The sequence below is a fragment of the Tamandua tetradactyla genome, chromosome 14, assembly GCF_023851605.1.
Source record: "Tamandua tetradactyla isolate mTamTet1 chromosome 14, mTamTet1.pri, whole genome shotgun sequence".
NCBI classification, from domain to species: Eukaryota; Metazoa; Chordata; class Mammalia; order Pilosa; family Myrmecophagidae; genus Tamandua; species Tamandua tetradactyla.
Window position 1 is genome coordinate 91467539 of NC_135340.1, and position 24869 is coordinate 91492407.

General features: G+C 40.8%; 1 protein-coding gene across 1 annotated transcript; it reads right to left on the bottom strand.

Moving 5' to 3' along the window:
- Positions 1 to 279: 279 nt before the first annotated feature.
- On the bottom strand, positions 280 to 12347 carry CHRNA5 (cholinergic receptor nicotinic alpha 5 subunit). Its single transcript, XM_077128487.1, has 5 exons — positions 12245 to 12347; positions 6739 to 6783; positions 5324 to 5433; positions 2483 to 3311; positions 280 to 807 (listed from the first exon to the last, which is right to left on the bottom strand). Exons 2-5 carry the CDS (start codon positions 6763 to 6765, stop codon positions 646 to 648), a joined length of 1128 nt encoding a protein of 375 aa, XP_076984602.1. The 5' UTR covers positions 6766 to 6783; positions 12245 to 12347; the 3' UTR covers positions 280 to 645.
- Positions 12348 to 24869: the final 12522 nt, after the last annotated feature.

Sequence of the window (24869 nt, forward strand, 5' to 3'; positions counted from 1 at the left end):
ACTTTATTTTGAATGGTAAGCTATGAAAATACTTAATACAGTGATTGCTTGTTTGAGCATCTAATGTAAACCTTAGCGGAGTTGCCAATTGTCATTTTCCATTTTAAACAAACATTCATAGAAAAGCAGCGTGGCTTTAAATTGCAATCATACTAAGTAGTCAGTTTACTTAATACAGTAGTATATAATATTATATTAAAGATAAGCTGTTTTCCTGTGAATATAGGTCAGAAAGATTATCTTCACCACATGCAGAAAAGGTTTAAAATTAGTCTCCAACTGGAGTTTCCAACACAATTAAAATATAAATTTATCTTTTAACTGGAAAAGACAAATTTTATAGTTGACTATAAATTAGTATTATTTGCCAGGATATAAACATTAACTTTTCTCTGGTATAGTGCAGATAATATTTTGCTTCTATTTTTAGAAGACCAAAAGTTATTTGATCAGTTGTTATTTCAGTCATGCAGGTGGATGTTCTCAGAGGCAATCTATTAAGATAAACTGACACTTGCAACTACTAATCTGCGAAAAGCTTGCATTACATTTTAAACAATTTATATTTTCATAATTTTATAAAAGGTGCCATTAGATCTATGTGCCTTTCAGTAACTAAATTCATACTACAGCTCTTGAGCAGTACTACTTATTTGCATTTCCAATATGAATTGGTATTATTATATTTGCCCATTTATAAATAACAGGAACAAAAAGCCCAAGAGATCCAACAACTGAAACCAGTAGGAACGTCCACAGGAGCACCCGGTCCAAAACCTGGGCAATGAATTTCCAATCTTCAACCACCTGTTACCAAAAAAAAAAAAAAAGAAGAAAACACACAAGACATTAATAATAATTGTACATACTTTAACTATAAGTAACTTATTTTTGTAGATTATTAATGAAAATTTAAATATTTCTACTATTTGGCTATTTTACAATAAACTAAAGAAGTTTCTTTATTCTTACCCCATACAGTTATTTGGGTTAGTTGTTCCTGCCAGGTATTGTCTCCATTTTTTAAAGAGACTCCCGCTTCAGTTTAATTTTAACAAACTCCCAGAAGATAAAACTGATGGACCAGGAGGTTCATTTCCTCCCCCTTTTCAGAGCGTTAGCAAGGAGCTGGCTTGGCAGATCCAATGACCTCAAAGTAAGGGCAAGCTGGGACCAGCCACTGAGCAGAGAGGCTCCACAAGGCCATTTCTTTGGGGCTTCCCTAGTCCCCTGACCCTTTATGAAACACGGGAATTCTCTAGTGCCTGTGCCCCAAGTTGTGAGATAATGAGAATTGAGGACACTGGAACCACTCTACTGCTTCCCTGCTTCTAAGGAGCCCCACCCCAGAAGAGCCCATCTACATCTCTTTACTTTGCATACATTTATTAAATTCCATCTCAGTCTAAATCGTTCATCTAAAAATCGTTTCAAAACTCCCTCATAGCTTCAGACAGTATAAGCCAATTTACTTAATTTTACTATCACTAAATAGAAACTTTTCAAATCTATATGCACTAAAAGCTTATAAAAATAGGTATCAACTGTCCCTGTGAGGGGGGGGAGGGTATTGTTTTACCAAATTCACTCTGTCTGCTTCCCATACCTTCTACAGATTTTTCCACCTAAAAAAGCTTTGGAAATTAGAATTATATGATTCTAATGGGATCATTCAATAAAATTCATTTTTTAAAATACAGCCATAGCTTTTGAAATATTACATATAATAAAGAGAAGGGATAGTGCCAAGATTGAAACTTTACATGCTTTGAAAGAAAAATTCGGTCCAATATAAACGTGTTCATGTTCAATTCTTGCATTTAAATTAATAAGTAAATGTAAATAAATAAATCACTAAATTAAGTTAATTAAAATACATTAATATTTAAATTATTAAACTTAAATTGTCATTACATTAAGTTATTACTAAGCTTCTGTGAACACTCAGATGCGTAACACATGAGAACATCTTACTCCTTTGAATTTCACCAACATTCTCTTAAGCTGAATAACCAAAAATATTTATTCTAGAAACATATCTTGGCTGCATTTATAAAAGCTTCAATGAAGCTCATTCTTTAAAAAAATAAAATAACTTTTGACAAAGCATAAAGCAATTGGTGTCTGCAAATTCCCAGAGAATTCAGAAACAAAGTTACTGAGGATAAAATTAAAACAGTTGATCATTCAGAGCCAGGAAAACCTAGGGCAGACTGCCTATTCCCTAGAATAACAGAAAGGTCAGCCTAACACTGAAGTTTTCTTCAGGCCACCCTAATTCTGATTGGGGAAACGGAGGTGCTGTTTCTATACACAGGCTCCCTTTTGCAGGGGTTTTGACCGAAGCAAGTATTTAGTTAAGCTCCTTTCTACAATAGGGCATGCACATTCGCAGCCCACGGTCTGTGCTGAGAATAAGGGCTCCGCACGAATGGAAATGGGACAATAGCGCATCTGCATTTTTAAATCCAACGCCACCGACCTCGCGGACGTCATTCTCCTTCAGCACGTGCCCGGCAATGTAGCGGATAGAGTCGAGCGCAGCTTCCAGTGTGTTACGGGGCTGTGACCCGTGACGGTGCCCGGGCTGCTCCTTCTGAATGAAGTACCTGTCCACGTGGCTTCTCATGCACAGCAGCTTGGGGAGCCGGTGGAGAAATATCCTGCGGACCCAGGGTGCCATCGCGTTATGTGTCGAGGAAGAGCGGTGATGGACGTTGATGGCAAAGACAGTTACCATGATCGAGAGCGTCACAAAAATCATGGTGAACACCAGATATTCTCCAATCAGAGGGATGACTTTGGAAGAGGAAGGTATGATCTCTTCGATCACCAGAAGGAAAACGGTCAAAGAGACAAGGACTGAGGTGCAGAGACTGATTTTTTCACCTTCGTTTGAAGGAAGATAGAAGACAAGTACAGTTAAAAACGAGAGCCCGATACAGGGTATAATAAGGAACAAGGTATAAAAGAGAGGCAGGCGCTTAATGACAAATGAGTAGGTGACATATGCGTACCAGCAGCAGTCATCAGTTCTGTTTCCTTTGCTCCCTGTCGCGCTCACAATTTCCCATTCCCCGTTATCAAAAAAATCTCTCTTGTCCACGTGGTGGTCCTCTAAAACGATATCGACCTGTGAGCCGTCGTAAGTCCAAGAACCAAACTTCATGGAACAGTTCTGGAGATCAAACGGGAAAAATGTGACATCGATGGTGCAGGAACTTTTGTAGTTGGCTGGCGGGGTCCACGTGACGGTGCCATCGTGCCTGACCACCATTTTCGTCCTGGTCCCTTCAAAGCAACCATCTGCACTGAAATGCATACACACAGCAATGCAGAGAGAACACAACCCAGACGTGCACTTTAGGAGCTTAGGACTTTAAAAGTCTGTAACCAATAGCATGAAATAACTGTTAGGGAACACCGGCTTTTGAGCCATCTCCCTTCAATATCTAAGTTTACTGTGAAGTGGACCCTTTCTTCCATGTCCACCCCAGGACTGACAATTATATCGTCACAGATAATACAGGACTGACAATTAACAGAGATATCCACAGAATCCTGGGATTTTTAATTCATTCATTCATTTATTTTGCATGGGCAGGCACCAGGAATCGAACCTGGGTCTCCAGCATGGCAGGTGAGAATTCTACCACTAAGCCATCGTTGCACAGCCCAGATCCTAGGATTTTAATGGTTGAAAAGATCTCGCTTTATACACACAAAAATATAGAATTGGATGCGGAAGACTCAGGTTTGATTCCCAGTCCATGCACTTCCCCCCTCAAAACAAAACAACACAAAACAAAAAAACATAAATATATATATAATTGGGCTATTCATGAAACAGACATGCACAGAGCCCAACCTGAATCCACACTCCTATACTCCCAACACAGTGCTCCTCCCAGCCCACCACAAATACGGGGCGCTTTCTTCTTTGAAAGGATAAGAAAATCAAGCAGGCATGGCCCTGAAAAAAGGCAGTGCCTCTCAAACTCTCCCACCCAGTGAATTCATACACTGGAGAAGGCTAATAAGAAGCTGCACCACAAACCAAAGATTTCTTTGAAACATCATTAATTTAAAGTTCATGTGACTTTTGCAGTTCGCTCTGTAATACAGCCATGTTTAATAGGAAAATGTTTCCAATGACTTAAAGTGAAACGATGCTCCAAGAAGCTGCATCGTATTACCTTATAGCTTTGTTCACCCCTTGCATATTAAGACACATGGAGGTAAAAGGTTTGAAATGATAAAAGGTATTTTTGTGTGGTGTTTGCTTTGGTCCTCATGCCAAATTGCCTTTTTGCAAGGAAGATAAAAAAAAAGCTTCAGGACAAGTGCAAAGTCTCAGATTTTCCCTGGAGTGGCCCAAGGAAAAATGTACCCAGAGTTATCCTAGTACCCAGAGTTATCCTCTCCAAAAGTTTAAAAATCACCTTCAGAACACACTTAGGTAGGCTAAGATTTCTATAAAGATGAGTTATTAACCTACCATTCCTCATTGTGGGAAAATTATAATACTTATGCAAAATTTCAATATAAAATTTGACCTCAACTCTGTATAAACTGCACCCCCCCAAAAAAAATTGGAAGGAAGTCTGCCAAATCCATAGTCTCCTAAATAAGAGAATAAATGGAGATGTCTTGGTTTGAACCCCAACTCTGTCACTTAAGCTATATCATCTTGAACAAGGAATAAATGTCCTATGCTTCCCTCTCATCTGTAAAATAAATGTAATAGCAACACATGCCTCATGAGGTTATCATGAAAACCGAATGAAATAAAGCATGTGAGGCACTTAGTATGTTGCCAGACACACGAGAAGTTCATTACTTACAAACTAATAAAAGTAGTTGGGATAATGAGATTGATTATAGGTGATTTTCCCCTATGTCCTTATACCTTCCTGTACTTTCCAAACTCTTTACAAATTTGGAAATCAAAGAACACTTTCTTTTTGTATGCTGTATGGCGGGGTCACATTTCAGTACTTTTCCATGTGAGTATCCTGTTTTTTTGCAGCACCATTTGTTGACTTTCTGTTGGTTTGTTTTTTGGGGGGACGCGCATGGATGGGAATTGACCCCGGGTCTCCTGCATCTAAAAGCACTTTTATGATCAGGAAACAATACACTAAAAAAAGGTGAGGATCTACAGAACTAACTATAGGTTTATGAAATGGAAGAAGATAAACTCACATCATTTGATTTTAGAGCTGAACAGTTTCCAAAAAGAGAGAGAAAATTACTGGTGACTAATATTAACAGAAGTGTTTTCTTTTGAAAGCACACTGTTATACTGATAAATAGAACTTACTTATCAAACAGCACGATGTCTGGGGTCCAGAGGAAGTCTGAAGGGACACGTATAACTTTTATTCCACCATAGTCATCAGGGTTCCATCTTAATTTTACATCTATCCATTCCTTGAAAACAAAGAACTGGCCTTCAATCTCAACAAAATAGTCAAAAACAGTGAAAAAGTATACTTTTTTTGGTCAAACGTAGAAATTTTTGACATGACTCATCTTTACCCCCAACAGGGAAAACTCACCTGCACGTCTTCCTTTTTTATGAGCCCTCGAGCATAACGCTGTGTGTCCCCACCCCACCCCACCCCACCCCTCGCAGCAGCTCTAGCCAGGGTCCTCGTGGGCCACTCACTGGCTCTGCTCAGCACCAGAAGCTTCTGCCACCAACTGACCATGCACAGAAGCTGCAGCCACGTGCATCTAAATTCCAAGCACAAGAGAAACTCTCTTTTCCAGCTGTACTGTTCCCGGATTTTGCTGGACTTGTCTGTGTGCAAAGGGGTGTTGGATTTATTACACAGTTCACACATTTAAACACCACGTCCAACTTCCACTCAGTAACAGTTCTGTGGCCACATCAACTTAGAGCTCCACTCCAAAGGCACCTCATACGTGGATTTTTAAATGGGGCTAAGGAACAGGTATATAAAATTAGTGCTGATAAAGGACGAACAGAGGGATGCACTCGATAGCAGATGGGGGACATATATACGGTGGCCAAGAAAAAAAGTTATTGATATAAAAAGGGCCCATCTGCATAAAAATAATGCATCACATTTTTGCCCATTTCCATCTTGCTCAGAGCAAAAGCCAAAGTACGTGCAGCGGCATACGAGGTGCTGTGCCATTGTTTTCCCTTTGCTTCGCTGACCTCATCTCCTCTCCACCCAGCTCACTCACCTCTGGCCATGCTGGTCTTCTTGCTATTCCTTAAACACACTAGGCGGACTCCACCCTCAGGGTGTCCCCACTTGCTGGTCCCTCTGCCTAGAACACTGTTCCCGCAGACATCCACATGGCTGGCTTCCTCTCCTCCCCCATGTCTTTGCACCAATATTACCTTCTCCGGGATGCATGCCCTGATCCCGCTTCACAGTAAAATCCCCAGGGCTCCTAATGCCCTTTCCCACTGAATTTCTCGCCCAGCTCGCAGCTGCTCAGTTACTATATAACTTCCTTGTTGGTTGCCCTCCCGCCGAATGCAGTTCATTGAGGGCAGGGATTTTTGTCTGTTTTCTTCATTACTGTTTCCCCAGTCCCAGAACTGCCACAGAGCAGGAACTCAAAACTATTCATTAAATAACAGAAGAACTCATTAACCTCATCCTTCTGTATCCTGGCCAGGCCACTGAGACCACCTATTTGTGTCCCCTCGCCCTACCAGCCATCAGCTGGGTGCCTTTTGAATTTTATACGTACCTGTTTCAACCAGACATTTGTTGTCATTAACTGATTTTTCTCATCCTATAAAAAATGTAAAGAAGGCTGATTATTTTAATTATAGAAAATGATATTTTTAATAAGAAGTGTACATTTCTATACATACTCCTCTCCATAAATGAGTGTTTACATTGCGTGAATCTGGTTTTCTAGAAAAGCAGGATTCTTTCCCCACGCCTAGTTTCATGTTTTCTTCTTTTAAGGTACTCTGTATTTCAGATAAATTATACTAAAGTGCAACACTGGAATTTTAAAACCATGAACACTCATGATTTTAACTAGCATATTACACCAAATCTAAGATACAAACACAGCATTATTTTACATGTTCAGCGATAAGACATTTTTTAAAAGGTTCCAGTTAATTATAAACTGCCATCGGTTTTAAGACATCTTTATTTTAGAAGTGCTAATACAAGAACAGTGTCCACCTGAGATTGAGTGAGGTACAGAGCTTCTGGGTGTTTCTGAGGGACTATAATGACATTTGTCTGCTGAGACTCAAATCCGAATCTCTGTGGAGCTGCTATGTAGGGAAAAAACGTTGAGGTCACAGTCTTGTAGGCCAACCCCATAAAGCTTTCAGATCCTGCTTTTTTAGAGAACTAGGGGTCCTTGCTACTTGCCACCTATACCTTCCTGCTGTTATATCTTTGATTTTGCCATCCCCTCTATCTAAAATCCCACCAAATTTTCAAGGCCTAATTGAAATGCTATCTCTTCCCTTAAATTTTACTGAAATATCATGGATCCAGCTGAACCAGGAAAAGATCACCAGAATCACCACCACAAACACTGTCTATAGGATAATACAATGCTAAGCACAGAGACCCACGGAAGTGTCAGGCGAGACTACAGTTGGGGAGAGAGGACAGGGACATAACAGCTTACACGACTGGAGATGACCCATTCCTGATCTCAACCACAACAGGTGGAAGACCCAGGGAAGGGCAGGAGACACAAGGGAGTCCACGGTAGGGACACGGGAGCTGTGTGGGGTCCCTTCTGTGGGAAATACAGCATTGTCAAAGAATTGTCAGAGCCATCCACGGCCCTCCCTCTTACACTATGTGGTAGTTCGATTCAGGTGTCAGCTTGGCCAGGTGAAGGCACCTAGCTCTGTTGCTGTGGACATGACCCAATGGTACGTGAACCTCATCTGTTGCTAATTACACCTGCAGTCGGCTAGGAGGCGTGCCTGCTGCAATGAATGACATTTGACTTAATTGCCTGGTGCTTAAACGAGAGACTCAACACAGCACAGCCAAGCAGCTCAGCATACCTCATCTCAGCACTCGCAGCTCAGCCCTTTGGAGATGCAGAAAGGAATCAACCCGGGGAAAGTTGTTGGAACCCAGAGGCCTGCAGAGAAGGCCAGCAGAGATTACCCTGTGCCTTCCCACGTAAGAAAGAACCTCAGGTGAAAGTTAGCTGCTTTTCCTCTGAAGAAGGAACAAAATAAATCCCCTTTTATTAAAAGCCAATCCATCCCTGGTGTGTTGCATTCCAGCAGCTAGCAAACTAGAACATACTACAATTCCAAAAAGCAATTTTCCCTGATTAAAACATTAGAAGTGGAAAAGACCTAGGGACTTGATCTATTGCAATCCCTTCATTCTTCATATGCAGAAACGGTGGCCCATGAGATGACCTGCCTAAAAATCACAGCACTAAGGGACACAACCAGTTCTGGACCTCAGAGCTCCTTAACCCAAACCCTACTCCACAAGCCAGCTGTGCTCCCACCTCCCCACCAAATCATACACCATCCAGACTGACTCCTGTATCAGATATGTCTATTAGGCAAAAGTCCTAAGTGGAGGCATTAACAGCGAGGAAAGTTCTGGTGAATATTTCCTATGACGTGCTACGGTGGTGGGTCACCTTTGGGAATCTACTGAGAAGTATAAAGTTCTTCCCCAGAAAAATGTAAACATATACAAAATATGCTCTATGGGCTAGAACCCAGACAATACTTTATAATTTCAACAGTAACACAGATCAATCCACAAATCCATACCCTCCTTCTCCCCCAAATATGTGGGGGTTGGTTCACCATTGCACCCAAAGGCGACCTCGAGTATAATGCGTTCAGCACAACAGAGGGTGCAACAAAAGCAAAATTAAATAAGGACAAATGTAGAATGCCACGCAGGCGGTAAAAACAACCCACCAATAAATGGAGAAAGGTGAACTACACCTAAGTAGGGCAGAAAAGTTTTAGGGGTAATAGTCTTTTTTTTTTAAACCTAGCCATAAAAAAAATAAAGCAAAAATAAACAAGACAACCGTATCATGAGGGCTTGGGCACCATCACCTGGCCAGGCTGACACCTGAACCCAACCATCACACCCAGAGGGAGATTTTTTTAAAAGAGAACACACGTGGAAAGAAGATGGATTCTGAGAAAACGTCAAGGAGGGGCCACCAAACATAACTACAGGGTTGCTGGGGGAAAAAAAATCTTCCAGATAAAAGGCACATAAAACAGCTGAGAAGCAACTCTGTGAGTCTTCCCTTCTCAACCTGCAGGCCACTCAACCCTCCTCTTCTTGGGGCCAAGTTCTCTTCCCAGCTTGTAGTCACTCCAGTTTCTGGGCGCTTCTCTCGGGAAGCAACGCTGTCTGGTTGTCCATCCTTCCCACTACTGTTTCTTAGGGATTAGACTCCTGCCCTCTCCTCACCTACCTGAGAAACTCATCAATCCGAATAATCCAGAACAAGCAGACTCAGAAGACAGAAAACAGATGAGAGGTGACCAGGGGCTTAGAGGAGGGGGAGTGGAGAGGTACTGCTTTTGGGTACAGAGTTGTTGTTGGGTTAATGAAATGTTTTAGAAATAGACAGTCATAATGTTTGCGCAACACTGCAAATATAATTAATACCACTTAAAAAAACGGTTAAAATCAGCACTGAGTTATATATGTGAATGTAGTTAAAAGGGGACATGTTAGGTGGCATATATATATTATTAGAATAAAAATTTTAAAAGAAAAACATAGGGTTGTGCAACACAAACAGTGAACCCTATTGTAAACAATGGACTAAAGTTAATACAATTATAAAAAATTTTCTTTCATGGATTGCAACAAATATTCCACATTAATGCAAAGTGTTAATCATAGGGTGACATATGGGAACTCTGCATTTTATATATGCTTTTTCTATAAACCTACAACTTCTCTAATAAAAAATTATTTTAAAAAATAACAATTTTCATGTATTTAACACAGTAAAATAAAAAACAAGACAAAACTCATTAATCCAAAGTTTTCAACAATAGCCCCTGGGCCAGGAATTCTAAACTGACATCCTTTGCCTCATGTCTTGCGTCAAATCAAGTCTTGACTTTTCAAGGACCTAATGAATATTTTCTTTTGAATGTGCCACAATCTCTCCAAATCACAAACTCACCATCTTCTCCACCCCCTCCCCCATAACTAATTGTATCTTTGAAATGTGTGTTAATTCTTTCAAATCACTGAGTCTTCAAAACTTGGCATCACCTTTGCTGCATCCCTCTCTATTCAGTGGCCAACTCCTGCTTCTTCTGCCAGTTTGTTCATTTCCTTAATTGCCTCCCAAGCGCCCAGTCTTTCTTTCACTCCTAAAATCACCCTGTATTATGACTGCTGCCTCACTGATCTCCTGAACGTCTTACTTTTACCAATCTGTTCCCTATCGGATCTCTTGTGCATCCAGTCTTCTCCATGTACCAGGCGCGGTGCCCGGCTCTGGGGCAAGTGCGAGGGGCGGAGCTGCTCTGAGGATGTGATGCCAGCACCCAGGGGCGCTGGCCAGCCTAAGGGGCCAAACTCAGCCCACAGTGTCCTCTGCACTTTAATACAGTCCCACTCGGCTGGAAAGAGTTCAGGGTCTGACAAATGAACTTGGCCATGAAGGAAAAATGGCTCGTGCCTAGAAGGAAACTCTGCAGCCTAAGAAATAGCTGGAGCCAAGGCACAGAGGCATGCAGGGCTCACCCCTCACTGCCCCCACCCAGTCAGACCTCTCCAATCTGGCTGGGTTTCAGACACAATCTTCTGATCTAAAGTGGCCAACAAAAAGGCCCAGGAACACTTATACACTTAGGATTATTTTGGTGCTTCTGATTTAAGTATTTTTTCTCTCTGCCATTGTCAAACCCCTCACTTCTTCCAAGGTCAGCTCAAGCACGGCTTCCTCCAGCCTGCCTTCCTCCATAATCTCCTGGGAGACTTTCATAGTCTTAAAATCTGAATTCGCAGATCTTTATGGCATGACAATGTAGTACCGTGGTGCTCTGAATGTCTGTCATTTGTATGCTAACAGCACCAACCAGAGGGAAAGATCTTTGAGGGCAAGTCCCATTTACCTTTCTTCCTACTTTCCCATTTTTACTTATATTTAAAATTTCCCACATTGCCCAGCAAAGGGCTAAGCACACAGTCAAAATGTATATATTGACTTTCTGGAAGCAGTTAGGTGGCATGCATCAGCAGACTAAAAAATGTATATCCTTTGATTTGCTCGCTGCTTTTTCTTAAGGAAAAGAGAAATTCAGACATATGTACGCAAATATATTCATCACTGCTATTTATCATAGGAAAAATTGGGAGCAAGCTTCTGCCAACAATAGGGCAATGTTCAAACACATTATAAATGGGGTATTACGTGACCATTAAAAATTATATTTGAAGATTATGCATGGTATAGGAAAAGTTTAAATAGAAATTACATCTAAGATATTCCAATTTTGGGACACATATTCAAAGAAAAAACTGACAAGAAATACAACAAAATGTTACTGATAATCTCTAAGTGGTAGAATTACAGTAAATAGGTATTTTCTGATATTTATTTTTCCACAGATGTTATTTTGAAATGTATATGTGTATATATACACACAGACAGACAAACACTTCTGGATTATTCTGGGAACACAGCAGGAAAACAATTTTTGATTGACAAAACAAGAAGAAAGTAGTTTAAAAGTTAGCATTTAAATAGAAAGACTCTCTTGAGAGTAAGAATGAGCTGTCAAAGGAACTTATTCCACTGGTGAATGTCATATGGAAGACTCCCTGAAATGCGTGAAGGGTGGCACTGAGACACTTTTTGGTCCTAAGACGATAACTTTACTCTGTGACCTTCTCCTTTCAAAAATACAACTACAGGGTGGGCCACGGTGGCTCAGCAGGCAAGAATGCTTGCCTGCTATGCCAGAGGACCCGGGTTCGATTCCTGGTGCCTGCCCATGTTAAAAAAAAAAAATACAACTAGATTCAGAAAATTTAACACATGTAAGGAGACACTTCAATATGAAGTGTTTGCTTTAATAGCTTCTAAATACGCCTAGCCTCATTATCAAATGAGATAAAAAAGAGTTTTCTCAATCACACCTGTGACTTCCTGAGGGCAAGGCCTGTGTCTTACACACCGTCACCCACCACCGACTCCCAATAAAGCTTTGTGCCATTGAACACGCACTGAGATGCACACGTACCACATCCACTAATTGAGAGATCGCAAGGCCAAACTTTATTTTTATTTTGTCATTCAGGTGCTCCACAGGACGAACCCATCTCTCGTAGTCTTGAAATAAATCCTTAAACAAATTATCTTCATGTTTTGCAATAAAGGATGGTTCAGATAAGCCTGTATGACAAATTTTTAAAGGTTAGTATATTGACTTCTCTCCCACCAAAAACTTATACTTGTAAAACAGTTTAACATCATTAAGCAACCACACATTTAGGCTATTACTAATGCATTAAAATTAAATGTTAATACAGATGATCAAGTAAGGAATACTCTGGCTTGGATATATTTCTTAGTTAAATCAGATTACCTGCCTTGGAGTATGCTAAATTCCTTAAGAAAAACTCAACACTTAATACAGAGTAACTTAAAATTGAAGTTGCAAAAGCTTTTAATTTGCCCGGGCTAAGTGGGGGTTGCTTGTCATAAAATTCCAAACCTAGAAAACAGATATATTGAAACAAAGTTCATTTATCAACTGTAAGTGTAAAATAAACATGCTATAAATTCATAGTTTTAACATGCAAATAGGTAAAGATTGGATCATCTGTTCAGCTCTGTCATACTGTTGTTTATACATGTTTGTATAAAACTACCTCAAGCTCTAAGTTAAAAAAAATGACAAAGATTTTTCAATGACCGTCGTATTTCTCCCCACTAATAAGCCTCTCTGATGAAATAAGAGTTTTCAGTGTTGGCTGAATCAGCCTCTGTCAAGGAAATATGAAATGTATGAAATTCCAAGCATGATGTTGACTCAAGACTCGAATGCATTTATGAAAAAGAAACATTCACTTGATAGAAAAATGTCACCAGCTTATTTATCATAATATCTGCGCACAGGGATGATAATAGCTACTGATGGTATTTCTCCAACCTAAAAGAAATGATTTGACAGAAAATTACCACTTCCCCCAAAATCATTTTATGACAATAGACCTTGTTTTCTATATGGGAGCTATTAAAGATTATCTGGTCACTCTAGCAAGAGGAAACCCATCCTCTGAATCTCTTTCACTGCCTATTTTTTCATTAATCATTAATAGAGACTGTACTACAGGAGTTTCTATGTCCTGCTTCTCTGAGCAATTTAAGGTATTTGATTTACTCCATAAATGCAACAGAGTCTGTACCTTGCTTCCTATAAAAGTCTCTTTATGGAGTCGAGAGGTTATCCTGGAGGTTATTCTTATGCATTATACAGATATCCCCATTTTAGTTTATGGTGTATTGGAGTGGGTGGAGGGAAGTACCTGAAACTGTTGAGCTGAGTCCAGTGTGACTGTGTGATTGTGAAAATCTTGTGTCTGATGCTCCTTTTATCCAGGGTATGGACAGATGACTAAAAAAATGTGCATAATAAATAAATAATAGGGGGAACAAAGGTTAAAATAAATTGAGTAGATTGAAATACTAGTGGTCAATGAGAGGGAGGGGTAAGGGGTGTGGCATGTATGAGTTTTTTCCTTTTTTTGTTCTTTTTCTGAAGAGATGCAAATGTTCAAAAAATACTAAATATTTAAGGTTGTTTAGAAATAAAATGTCTCTCAACAGCATGTAAGGACCTTTTGCATTCCTACTTAAAAAAAACAAATCTAGCTTGAATTGCCACCTCAAATCCTGTCTGAAAGAAAGTAGATATGGTATAACAAAATAATAAATTAATCCTAACAGTCCACCTAATGAAAACCCTTAAGATTCTGCTTTGTGAATATCTTCCTAATACATCCAGTACTAGAAATGCCATTTTCTTAGCATGACTTTACAGAGATGGCAGGTGCAAACATCAATGGTATTTTAGCACCAAACCTTAATGGTGCACTCAAGTACTACTAAAAGATCATGCTTTTGTAATTGGTTCTAAATGTTGTAATTTTATGGTGTTCCTAAACCTCAAAATGCTAAAATGGATATAAGCCAGTCACTCCTCTCATTTTACAGATGGGGTCCGATGACCAGAAAGGCTGGTGCTGCAGAGCTGTTTACAGCAGAGCTCTGAGGATGCCCAGGGCTTCCCTTTGGCCTCTTGTTCTTTCTACCCTAATAGCTTCTGCCTGGACACATCTTTCTAGAAGAGGAGCCTAATTAGTGGCACACCCCTGAGAGCTCTGGCCCACACTGACGGGGGCTGCATTTGCTGGGTCATTACTGGACACATATTTTGGTCAGCACTGGTGCACCCAGTGTAAGCAAAACAGCTCAGTCAGAGAGACAAGGCATGGTGTACACAATTCTGTACATAAGCTAAATTCTAAATAAATAGAATCAAATAGTGTATACAGGAAAATTATTTTTTTAAAAGTTTCAATAGTTGACATTTGCTGAACCAACTCAAAATAAACACTTTTAAAATCAATTAGTTTCCAGAGACAGAATTCTTGCCTGCCATGCGGGAGACCTGGGTTTGATACCCGGTCCATGCATTTCCCCAAAAAACAAATAAACAAAACAAAACAAATAAGTTCAACAAATGATGCTGTAATAACGGGATACTCACATGGAAAAATAATGAAATGTGACCCTGCCCTACAGCATACCAAAAAAAAATGATATTAAAAAAATTAGTTTCAACCTGCTTTTCTTAGAATCTCAGAGCATTTATTTTTCATGCTATTTTCAACCAAAATTATATACTGTTCGACACATTACATACCATTTTGTGCTAGTTTCTGACTAATTCACGCAAGTCTTGGATCTCTCCCAAGAAAGCAGCGTCCTGGAAGGTTGGAATTGTGTCTACATTCTGGCATCCTACAGTACCAAGTATAATCCTGGCTGAGTAATTATGTAATACATTCTAGGTTTTTTTTCCTTCCTTCTCTCAAAAACACTTGACTTAAAACGAGGGAGCTGGGAGAGACTTCCGGGAAAGGTGGCGGAGTAGGGGTTCCAGGATTCCGTCCTCCCAGCAAAACAGCTACTAAGCAGACAGAAACTGTCGGAAACAAACTATTTCGAAACCCCAGAGGCCAGAAGCACACTGTACAGAATCCAGGGAAGAGAGGGAGGAAAAGGCTGATAAAATACAGTAAAAAATTAGAAATTGTTCTCTCTATGTGGCGGCTACCAGCATCCATACCCCACCCTTGCTGCCACGGGGACCAGCCCCCTGGCTAGCAGGCTGGTGTCAGAAAGGGACATAAAATCCTCTTCACCAAGACCAGGGGTGGGCACGGCTGATGGCTGATCATGGCTTTGGATGAGCTAATTCACATCATGGCTGGGTTCTGGCTCTGATGGCAGCCATTGTTTCAATGTACCTCGGCCAGTGGCAGCACCCACTGTCTCAGCCCTCCCCAGAAAGGGGCAGAGGCGGTGGAGATTTAAAGACACAGCGCTTCCTTGGGGCTGCGGGGGACACTTAGCTGAAGGGCTGCATCTGCTGGGCAGGCCAGGAAAGCTCAGTTTGGGGAAGCCATTGGAGAAGCTTTTGGCACCCGTCCTGACTCCCTCCCGGAATACTTTGGAGCAGGTCTGAGCTCCCTTTGTGGGTCCAGGGCCCTGCTTTGGCTGGGAAAGACCAACTTGGGATAGTTCTCCCAGGAGTGGCCCTGCACCCCAAATTTGCCCTCCGGGCAAAAGCTGCAGAAGACAAGAGGAGTGCAAAAACTACACAGACAATCTGGGATAAAGGCCTGCTGGTTTCCAGTGCCAACGAGACAGAGGTCTGTCCCCTGGGAAGCAAACTCCTGTAAGCGGAGGAGCTCTAAAAAGCCCAGGACAAGACAGAGACCCAGCATGACAGGGCAAACCCTGTGCGCTGCATTTACCTTGGGGGACCTTCCAGAGGTGGAGCTGAAGCTCAGGAAAACCTCTGTCTTATCCTAGCTGGTTACAAACCAAGAAACAGACATTCCAGGAAGCAAATCCCAGACTTCACATTTCAAAATATTAAAGTGCACAATGTGTAACAAAGAGTAAGACAAAGAAACAGGAAATGATGGCTCATCCAAAGGACGAGAATAAAAATACAGAAAACACCATGAAGAAGACAAAAATGCGGACATACCAAAAAAAAAAAAAAAAAAAGCCTGTAAAAAATGACCTTAAAAATGGTCCAGGCGATGAAGGAAAGTACTGAGAGAGAATTAAAGGATATGAGGACAACAACAAGCAATATGAGAAACTTAATAAAGAGAATTTTTTTAAAGGAACCATATAGGATTACTAGCATTAAAGACCACAATAACTGAAATAAAAAATGCCCAGGGGGATTTTAAGAGCAGATTGGAGCTGACAGAAGAAAAAAATCAGTGAACTTGAAGACAAGACACTTGAAATGAGTCAGGCTGAGGAGCAGAAGGACAAAAAAAAAAGATAAAAGGCAAAGAATAGCCCAAGAGACCTCTGGGATACCATTAAAATATACCAATATACACATTACAGCAGCTGCAGGAGAAGAAAGAAAGAGTCAGAATGAGTTTTCAAAGAAATCAGATCAATAAGGAAGTAGGGGACTTAAATGACACATTAAGTCAACTAGATTTAACATATATAGAGCACTGTACTCAGTAAAAACAGAATACACATTCTTCTCAAGTGCAAACACACCATTCTCCAGGATAGGACGTATGTTAGGTCACAAAGCAAGTCTCAAGAAATTAAAAAATACTGTAAATCATACAACTGTATATTCTCTGACCACAATGGAATAAAGCTAGAAACCAGCAATGGAGGATGAGAGAGAAAATTCACAAATATGTGGATTTAAATAATATAACTCTTAATCAATGGGTTAAAGAAGAAATGAGAAGTGAAATTATAGAAATATCTCAAAGTATATCACCTTCTTAGTCAAGATGTAATGGAGAGGCTGGAGGGAACCGCCTGAAAATGTAGAGCTGTGTTCCAGTAGCCATGTTTCTTGAAGATGATTGAATAATGATATAGCTGTCACAATGTGACTGTGTGATTGTGAAAACCTTGTGTCTGAGGCTCCTTTCTTCTACCTTGTCAACAAAGGAGTAGAACATATGGAATAAAAATAAATAATAGGGGGAACAAATGTTAAAATAAATTTAGTTTGAAATGTTAGTAATCAATGAAAGGGAGGGGTGAGGGGTATGGTATGTATAAATTTTTTTCTGTGTCTTTTTATTTCTTTTTCTGAATTGATGCAAATGTTGCAAGAAATGATCATGATGATGAGTATGCAACTATATGATGATATTGTGAATTACTGATTATATATGAAGAACAGAATGATCAAAAATTAAGAATGTTTGCATTTGTTTGGTGTTTTATGGTATTAAAAAAATTTTTTTAATTAAAAAAAAAGAAATATCTCAAAATAAATGAAAACACAACATACCAAAACTTATGGGATTCAGCAGAGGTAGTACTGAGAAGGAAATTTGTAGCTGTAAATGTTTATCTTAAAAAAGGAGTATTTCAAATCAGAGACATAACCTCAAAATTGAAAACCAGAAAAAGAAGAGCAAACTAAATTCAAAGAGAGCAAAAGGAAAAAAATAAAGATTAGATGGATATTGATGACATAGAAGACTAAAAAACAGGAGAATCAACAAAACTAAAAGTTAGTTCTTTGGAAAGATCAACAAAATAGATAAACCTTTAGATAAACTGATGAAGGCAAAAAAGAGAGGGCACAGGGTGGGCTATGGTGGCTCAGCAGGCAGAGTTTTCGCCTGCCATGCCAGAGACCCTGGTTCGATTCCCAGTGCCTGGTGCCTGCCTATGCAAAAAAAAAAGAGATGGTACAAATAAAAAATCAGAAATGAAAAAGAGGGATATTACTACCAAATCCACTGAAATAAAAAGGACAATAAGAGGTTACTATGAACAATTATACACAAACATATTTGAGAACCTAGATGAAATGGACAAACTCCTAGAAACACACAAACTACCTACACCGATTCAAGAAGAAATTAAGATCTCAACAAACCAATTACTAGTAAAGAGATTGAATCAGTCAAAAAAAAAACCTCCCAACAAAGAAATGCCCAGGACCAGACCACTTCACAGAACATCTACCAACATTCCAAGAAGACTTAACTCTTCCACAAAATTGAAGAAGAGAGGGCACTCAACTCATTCTACAAGGCCAATACTACCCTTATACCAAAGCCAGATAAAGAAACTACCAGAAAAGAAAACCACACACCAATACCCTTATGAATACAGATGCAAAAAGCCTTAACACAATACTAGCAAGCTGTATGCAACAGCATATTAAGAGAATTATACATCATGATCAATGGATTTATCCCTGGTATACAAGCTTGGTTCAACATAAGAAAATCAATTAATGTAATCTACCACATTAACAGAATGAAGGACAAAAAGGTTGACACATAAAAGGCATCTGACAAAATCTACCACACTGAGAGAGTTCAAATAGAGTTGAGAGGCTACTCTGGAGGTCACTCTTATGCAAACTTCAGTCAGACATTGCTACCGATCATAACTTGCCAAACCCCAACCAAAACCATTCCAGCCAATCCTAAAGAACACCTAGGGCATTATATAAGATCCTACAAAGGTTCCATGTACTAGGGTAACTTTCCAGAAACCTACAACCTCCAGATGGGTCCCTGGACCAGATAAGTCCTGAAACCTAGAGGGGCCAGCTTTTCCAAAACATCAGCTAGTTCCATCTCCCTACCCCATATTATTGACAGTCCCCGGACCAGAGAAGCCCTTATATATGCTAGTGTGTTGGTTTGAAAGGATGTATATCCCCTAGAAAAGCCAGGTTTTAATCAAAATCCCATTTCATAAAGGCAGAATAATTCCTATTCAATACTGAATGTATGGAACTGTAATTAGATCGTCTCCCTGGAGATGTGATTTAATCAAGAGAGGTTGTTATGCTGGATTAGATGATGACATGTTTCCACCCATTTGGGTGGGTCCTGAGAAGTTTCTGGAGTTCTATAAAAGAGGAAACATTTTGGAGAATGAGTGTGATTCAGAGAGAGCCAGAGAAGAACGACATAACCACGAGAGCCCACAAACCAGTGTCCTTTGGAGACGAAGAGGAAAAACGCCCCCCAGGGAGCTTCATGAAACAGGAAGCCAGGAGAGAAAGCTAGCAGATGACACTGTGTTCACCATGTGCCCTTCCAGCTGAGAGAGAAACCGTGACTGCATTCACCATATGCCTTCTCGGATGAGAGAGAAACCCTGAACTTCATCGGCCTTCTTGAACCAAGGTATCTTTCCCTGGATACCTTTGACTGGATACTTCTACAGATTTGTTGTAATTGGGAATTAGCTCAGCCTTAGAACTGTAAACTTGCAACTTATTAAATTCCCCTTTTTAAAAGCCATTCTGTTTCTGGTATATTGCATTCCAGCAGCTAGCAAACTAGAACGTGTTGTTTTTCACAAAAAAGAAAAAGAAGTGATGATAAATACATGTATTTCTTCTAGCCTCCAATGTTCTGGAGCAGCTAGAAGGAAAAATCTGAGATAATGGAATGGTAGCCCATGAGAAACTCTGGGGTCTGCCCTGTAACTACTTGTTGAAGAGTGCTTTGAAAATTATTGCTTTTATCTTTCTTTACTTTGTATATATATTATACTATAAAAAAAAAGTTAAAAAAAAATCCAGCACCCCTTTTCGATAAAAACACTTAGAAAATTAGGAATAGAAGGAAACTTCCTCAACATGATAAAGGACATATATGAAAAGCCCATCGCCAACATCATACTTCATGGTGAAAGACTAAAAGCTTTCCCTTTAAGACTGTCATGGTCAGGTTCATGTGTCAACTTGGCCAAGTGATGGTACCTGTTTGTCTGGTTGGGCAAGTGCTGGCCTGTCTGTTGCGATGAGACATTTCATAGAATTAAATCATGATCACATAGCTGTATCCACAGCTGATTCCATTTGTAATCAGCCAAGGGGAGTGTCTTCTGCAATAAGTGATGCTTAATCTAATCGCTGGAAGCCTTTTAAGGAGGATTCAGAAGAAATAGGCTCTCTTCCTGCTTTAGCTGGCGAGCCTCTCCTATGGAGTTCATCCAGACCCTCCATCAGAATCGCCAGTTTCACAGCCTGCCTGTGGATTTTGGACTCTGCATTCCCACGGTTATGTGAGACACTTTTATGAATTTTATATTTGCGAGTGTTTCCTGTTGATTATGTCTCTCTAAAGAACTCTAACTAATAAATCTTGATATCAGGAGTGGTTCTTAAGAAACAGAAACTTAAAAATGGGTTTTTATAAATGGTTTTCTACTCTGACTGGACTCAAAGGCACTAAGGACTCTGATTCCTATAATCAGAATGACACTTCCAATCCATGGAGTGAGTTGACAAAAGAGATAGTCAAAATATCACCATTCGATTCTCCTAATGCTTCACTTGTACAAAGCCAGGCTCTGGGGGATAATGTTTTTGACACCTTTATGGAGTTTTGTGGAAATAAGAGGTATATAGATGTTGGCTGATTGTTGTTAAATACACTGGATACGTTAAGGAGTGAAAGTGATGGGCTTAAGGCTTCAAACGAGAAGCTTAAGCACTGTCTGACAGATGTAGAAGTTTCCATGAGTATCCTGAAGGAAAATCTTGTTTCCTGTAGCCGTAGATTTGAGGTCTCTGAAAATTAGACTCAGAATCTTACTGTTAGAGTAGCAATTTCACAATGTAAACTGAAATCTCAATGTTGCATGGTGGCTGCTGTTAAAGTGAGGGTGTTGATTAGAAAGGAGTGGGACCCTGAAAAACAGGGTGGTGACATATGGATTGATAATGATGTCAGGGGTGAGGTTGAAACCCTAGGTCATGCTGAATCTTCTCTAGACAGCCCTGTAATAGTCTGCCCTATGGACAAAGCCGCCCCACCTCCAGCCTGCCTTGAGGAGTTGGCCACCCAACTTCCTCCTGAACGGCATAGCCCTAGAGTGATTAATTCTGTTTCACCAAATGAAACTGCAAATGAATGCCCTCAAGCAAATGGCTTGGGAGATATTTCTAATTCTTTTCATGACCCACCCCCACCACCCCTCATTTCTTCCAGACCTATAACTAAAGTCCCAACAGGACCCTAAAGGTGAAGTACAAAGTATCACACATGAGGAGGTACATTATACTCCAAAAGAACTGTGTGAGTTTTCCAATTTATATAGACAGAAATCAAGGGAATATGCGTGGCAATGGATTTTAAGGGTGTGGGATAATGGTGGGAGGAATATAAGGCTGGATCAGGCTGAATTTATTGATAGGGGCCCACTAAGCAGAGATTCTGCATTCAATGTTATAGCTCGAGTGGTTAGAAAAGGTATTAACAGTTTGTTTGGATGGTTGGTTGAAACATGGATCAAAAGGTGGCCAACATTACCAGAGGTTGAAATGCCAGAACTGCCTTGGTATAATGCAGATGAGGGGATCCAGAGGCTTAGAGAGATTGGAATGTTAAGAGTGGATTTATCATGCAAAGCCTGCTCTTACACCCCAGGAATGTCCAGAGGATGCACCTTTTACCAGAATAGTGAGAAATAAATTTATGAGATGTGCACCATCATCCCTGAAGAGCTCTGTAGTTGCACTTCTCTGAAGGTCAGATATTACTGTGGGAACTGCTGTCACTGAGCTGGAATCCTTAAACACAATGGGGATGACCAGATCCCAAGTTGGCAGAAGCCAAGTGGCAGCACTTAATTGCCAAAGACAGGGTGGACATGGCTATTATAATAGACAGCAAACTCAAAGCAGGAGTAAAAATAATCTGACTCACAGAGATCTGTGGCATTGGCTAGTAAATCATGGGGTTCCTAGAAATACAATAGAAGGACAGTCTAGTAAATTCTTGTTTGAGCTGTATAAACAAAAGAGTTCTAGGTCAAGTGAACAGAAGTCTAACCTGAATTACAAAAACACAGTCATGGCCCCTTAATCAATTTCTGCGTGTCAGAGGATGGGAGATAAATTCAACAAAAATACAGGGACCTTCCACCTCTGAAAGTTCTAGGTATCCAGTGGTGTAGGACATGTCGAGATATCCCAGCTAAGATGAAGGATAAATTGCTGCATCTGGTCCCTCCTATGACCAAAAAGGAGGCACAATACCTAGTTGGTCCCTGGATTTTGGTGACAACATATTCCTCATTTGGGAGTGCTACTCTGGCCCATTTATCGAGTGACCAGAAAAGCTGCTAATTTTGAGTGGGGACCTGAACAAGAGGAGGCTCTGCGACAGGTCCAGGCTGCTATACAAGCTGCTCTGCCACTTGGGCCGTATGATCCAGAAGATCCAATGGTGCTGGAAGTGTCAGTGGAAAATAGAGATGCTGTCTGGAGCCTTTGGCAGGCCCCTATAGGAGAATCATAACACAGACCCTTAGGATTTTGGAGCAAAGCCTTATCATCTGCTGCAGATAACTACTCTCCTTTTGAGAAACAGCTTTTGGCCTGCTACTGGGCCTTAGTAGAGACTGAATGCTTAACTGTGGGCCACCAAGTTACCATGATACCTGAATTGCCTATCATAAGCTGGGTGAAGCTGGGCGTGTACAGCAGCACTCTATTGTAAAATGGAGATGGTATATACGAGATAGGGCCAGAGCAGTCCTGAAGGCATAAGTAAGTTACATAAGGAAGTGGCCCAAATGCCCATGGTTTCCACTCCTGTCACATTACCTTCTCTTTCCCAGACCAGAGCTATGGCCTCTTGGGGAGTTCCTTATAGTGAATTGACTGAGGAAGAGAAAACTTGGGCCTGGTTTACAGATGGTTCAGCACGATATGCAGGTACCACCCGAAAGTGGACAGCTGCAGCATTACAACCCCTTTCTGGGGTATCCTTGAAGGACAGTGGTGAGGGGAAATCCTCCCAGTGGGCAGTGCATCTGGTTGTTCATTTTGCTTGGAAGGAGAACTGGCCAGAGGTGCATTTGTATACTGACTCATGGGCTGTTGCTAATGGTTTTAGCTGGATGGTCAGGGACTTGGAAAGACCATAATTGGAAAATTGGTGACAAAGAGGTCCGGGGAAGAAATACATGGATAGACCTTTCTGAGTGGGCTAAAAACATGAACATATTTGTGTCCCATGTGAATGCGCACGAGAGGGTGATTTCAGCAGAGGAAGGCTTTAATAATCAAGTGGATAAGATGACCTGTTCTGTGGATACCAGTTAGCCCCTTTCCCCAGCAACTCCTGTCATTGCCCAATAGGCTCATGAACAAAGTGGTCATGGTGGTAGGGATGGAGGTTATGCATGGGCTCAGCAACATGGACTTCCATTCACCAAGGCTGACTTGGCTACAGCCACTGCTGAATGCCCAATCTGCCAGTAGCAGAGACCCACACTCAGCCCCCAATATGGCACCATTCCCCAAGGTGACCAGCCAGCTACATGGACCACTCCCTTCAAGGAAGGGGCAGCGATTTGTTCTAACTGGAATAGACACATACTCTGGATATGGGTTTGCTTTCCCTGCATGCAATGCTTCTGCCAAAACTACCATCCATGGGCTTACAGAATGCCTTATCCATCGTCATGGTATTCCACATAGCATTGCTTCTGATAAAGGAACACATTTCACAGCAAATGAAGTGCGGGAATGGGCACATGCTCATGGAATTCTCTGTTCTTACCATGTTCCCCATCATCCAGAAGCAGCTGGATTGATAGAACGGTGGAATGGCCTTTTGAAAACTCAGTTACGGTACCAACTAGGTGGCAGTACCTTGAAAGGCTGGGGTAATGGTCTCCAGGAAGCTGTACATGACCTGAATCAGCGTATGCTGTATGATGCTGTTTCTCCCATAGCCAGGATTCATGGGTCCAGGAACCAAAGTGTGGAAATGGGTGTGGTACCACTCACTATTACCCCTAGTGATCCATTAGGAAAATTTTTGCTTCCTGTCCCTGTGACCCTGAGCTTTGCTGGTCTACAGGTTTTGTTCCAAAATGGGGAGTGCTTCCACCAGGAGAAACAACGATTCCATTAAACTGGAATCTAAGACTGCCACCTGGTCACTTTGGGCTACTCATGCCCCTGGATCAACAAGCCAAGAAGGGGATTATATTATTGGCTGGGGTGATTGACCCTGACTATCAGGGGGAAGTAGGACTGCAACTACACAATGGAGGTAAAGAAGAGTTTTCTTGGAATATAGGAGATCCCCTGGGGCGTCTTTCAGTATACCATGCCCTGTGATTAAAACTAATGGAAATCTGCAACAACCCAATCCAAGCAGGACTACCAATGGCTCTGAAACTTCAGGAATGAAGGTTTGGGTCACCCCACCAGGCAAAGAACCACGGCCAGCTGAAGCGCTTGCTGAGGGTAAAGAGAACACGAAATGGGTAGTGGAAGAAGGTAGTGATAAATATGAACTTCGACCACATGATCAGTTACAGAAACAAGGACTGTGATGCTGTCTTGTTCATGTTATACTATTTAAGTTGTAAGATATCAAGTTTAAGAATGAATATTACCCAAGGTTTTGCACCCTATTCTAGAGAGATTTAATGTGTTTCCAGTTATATGCAGGACAGTTGAGTGTTGTTAGTGAAAGAAAAAAATGTGTTTTATTGTTATTTATTTAGAAATCAGGTATGGTTTAAGGTGATAGGTATAGCTGCCAAAGTTGACAAGGGGTGGACTG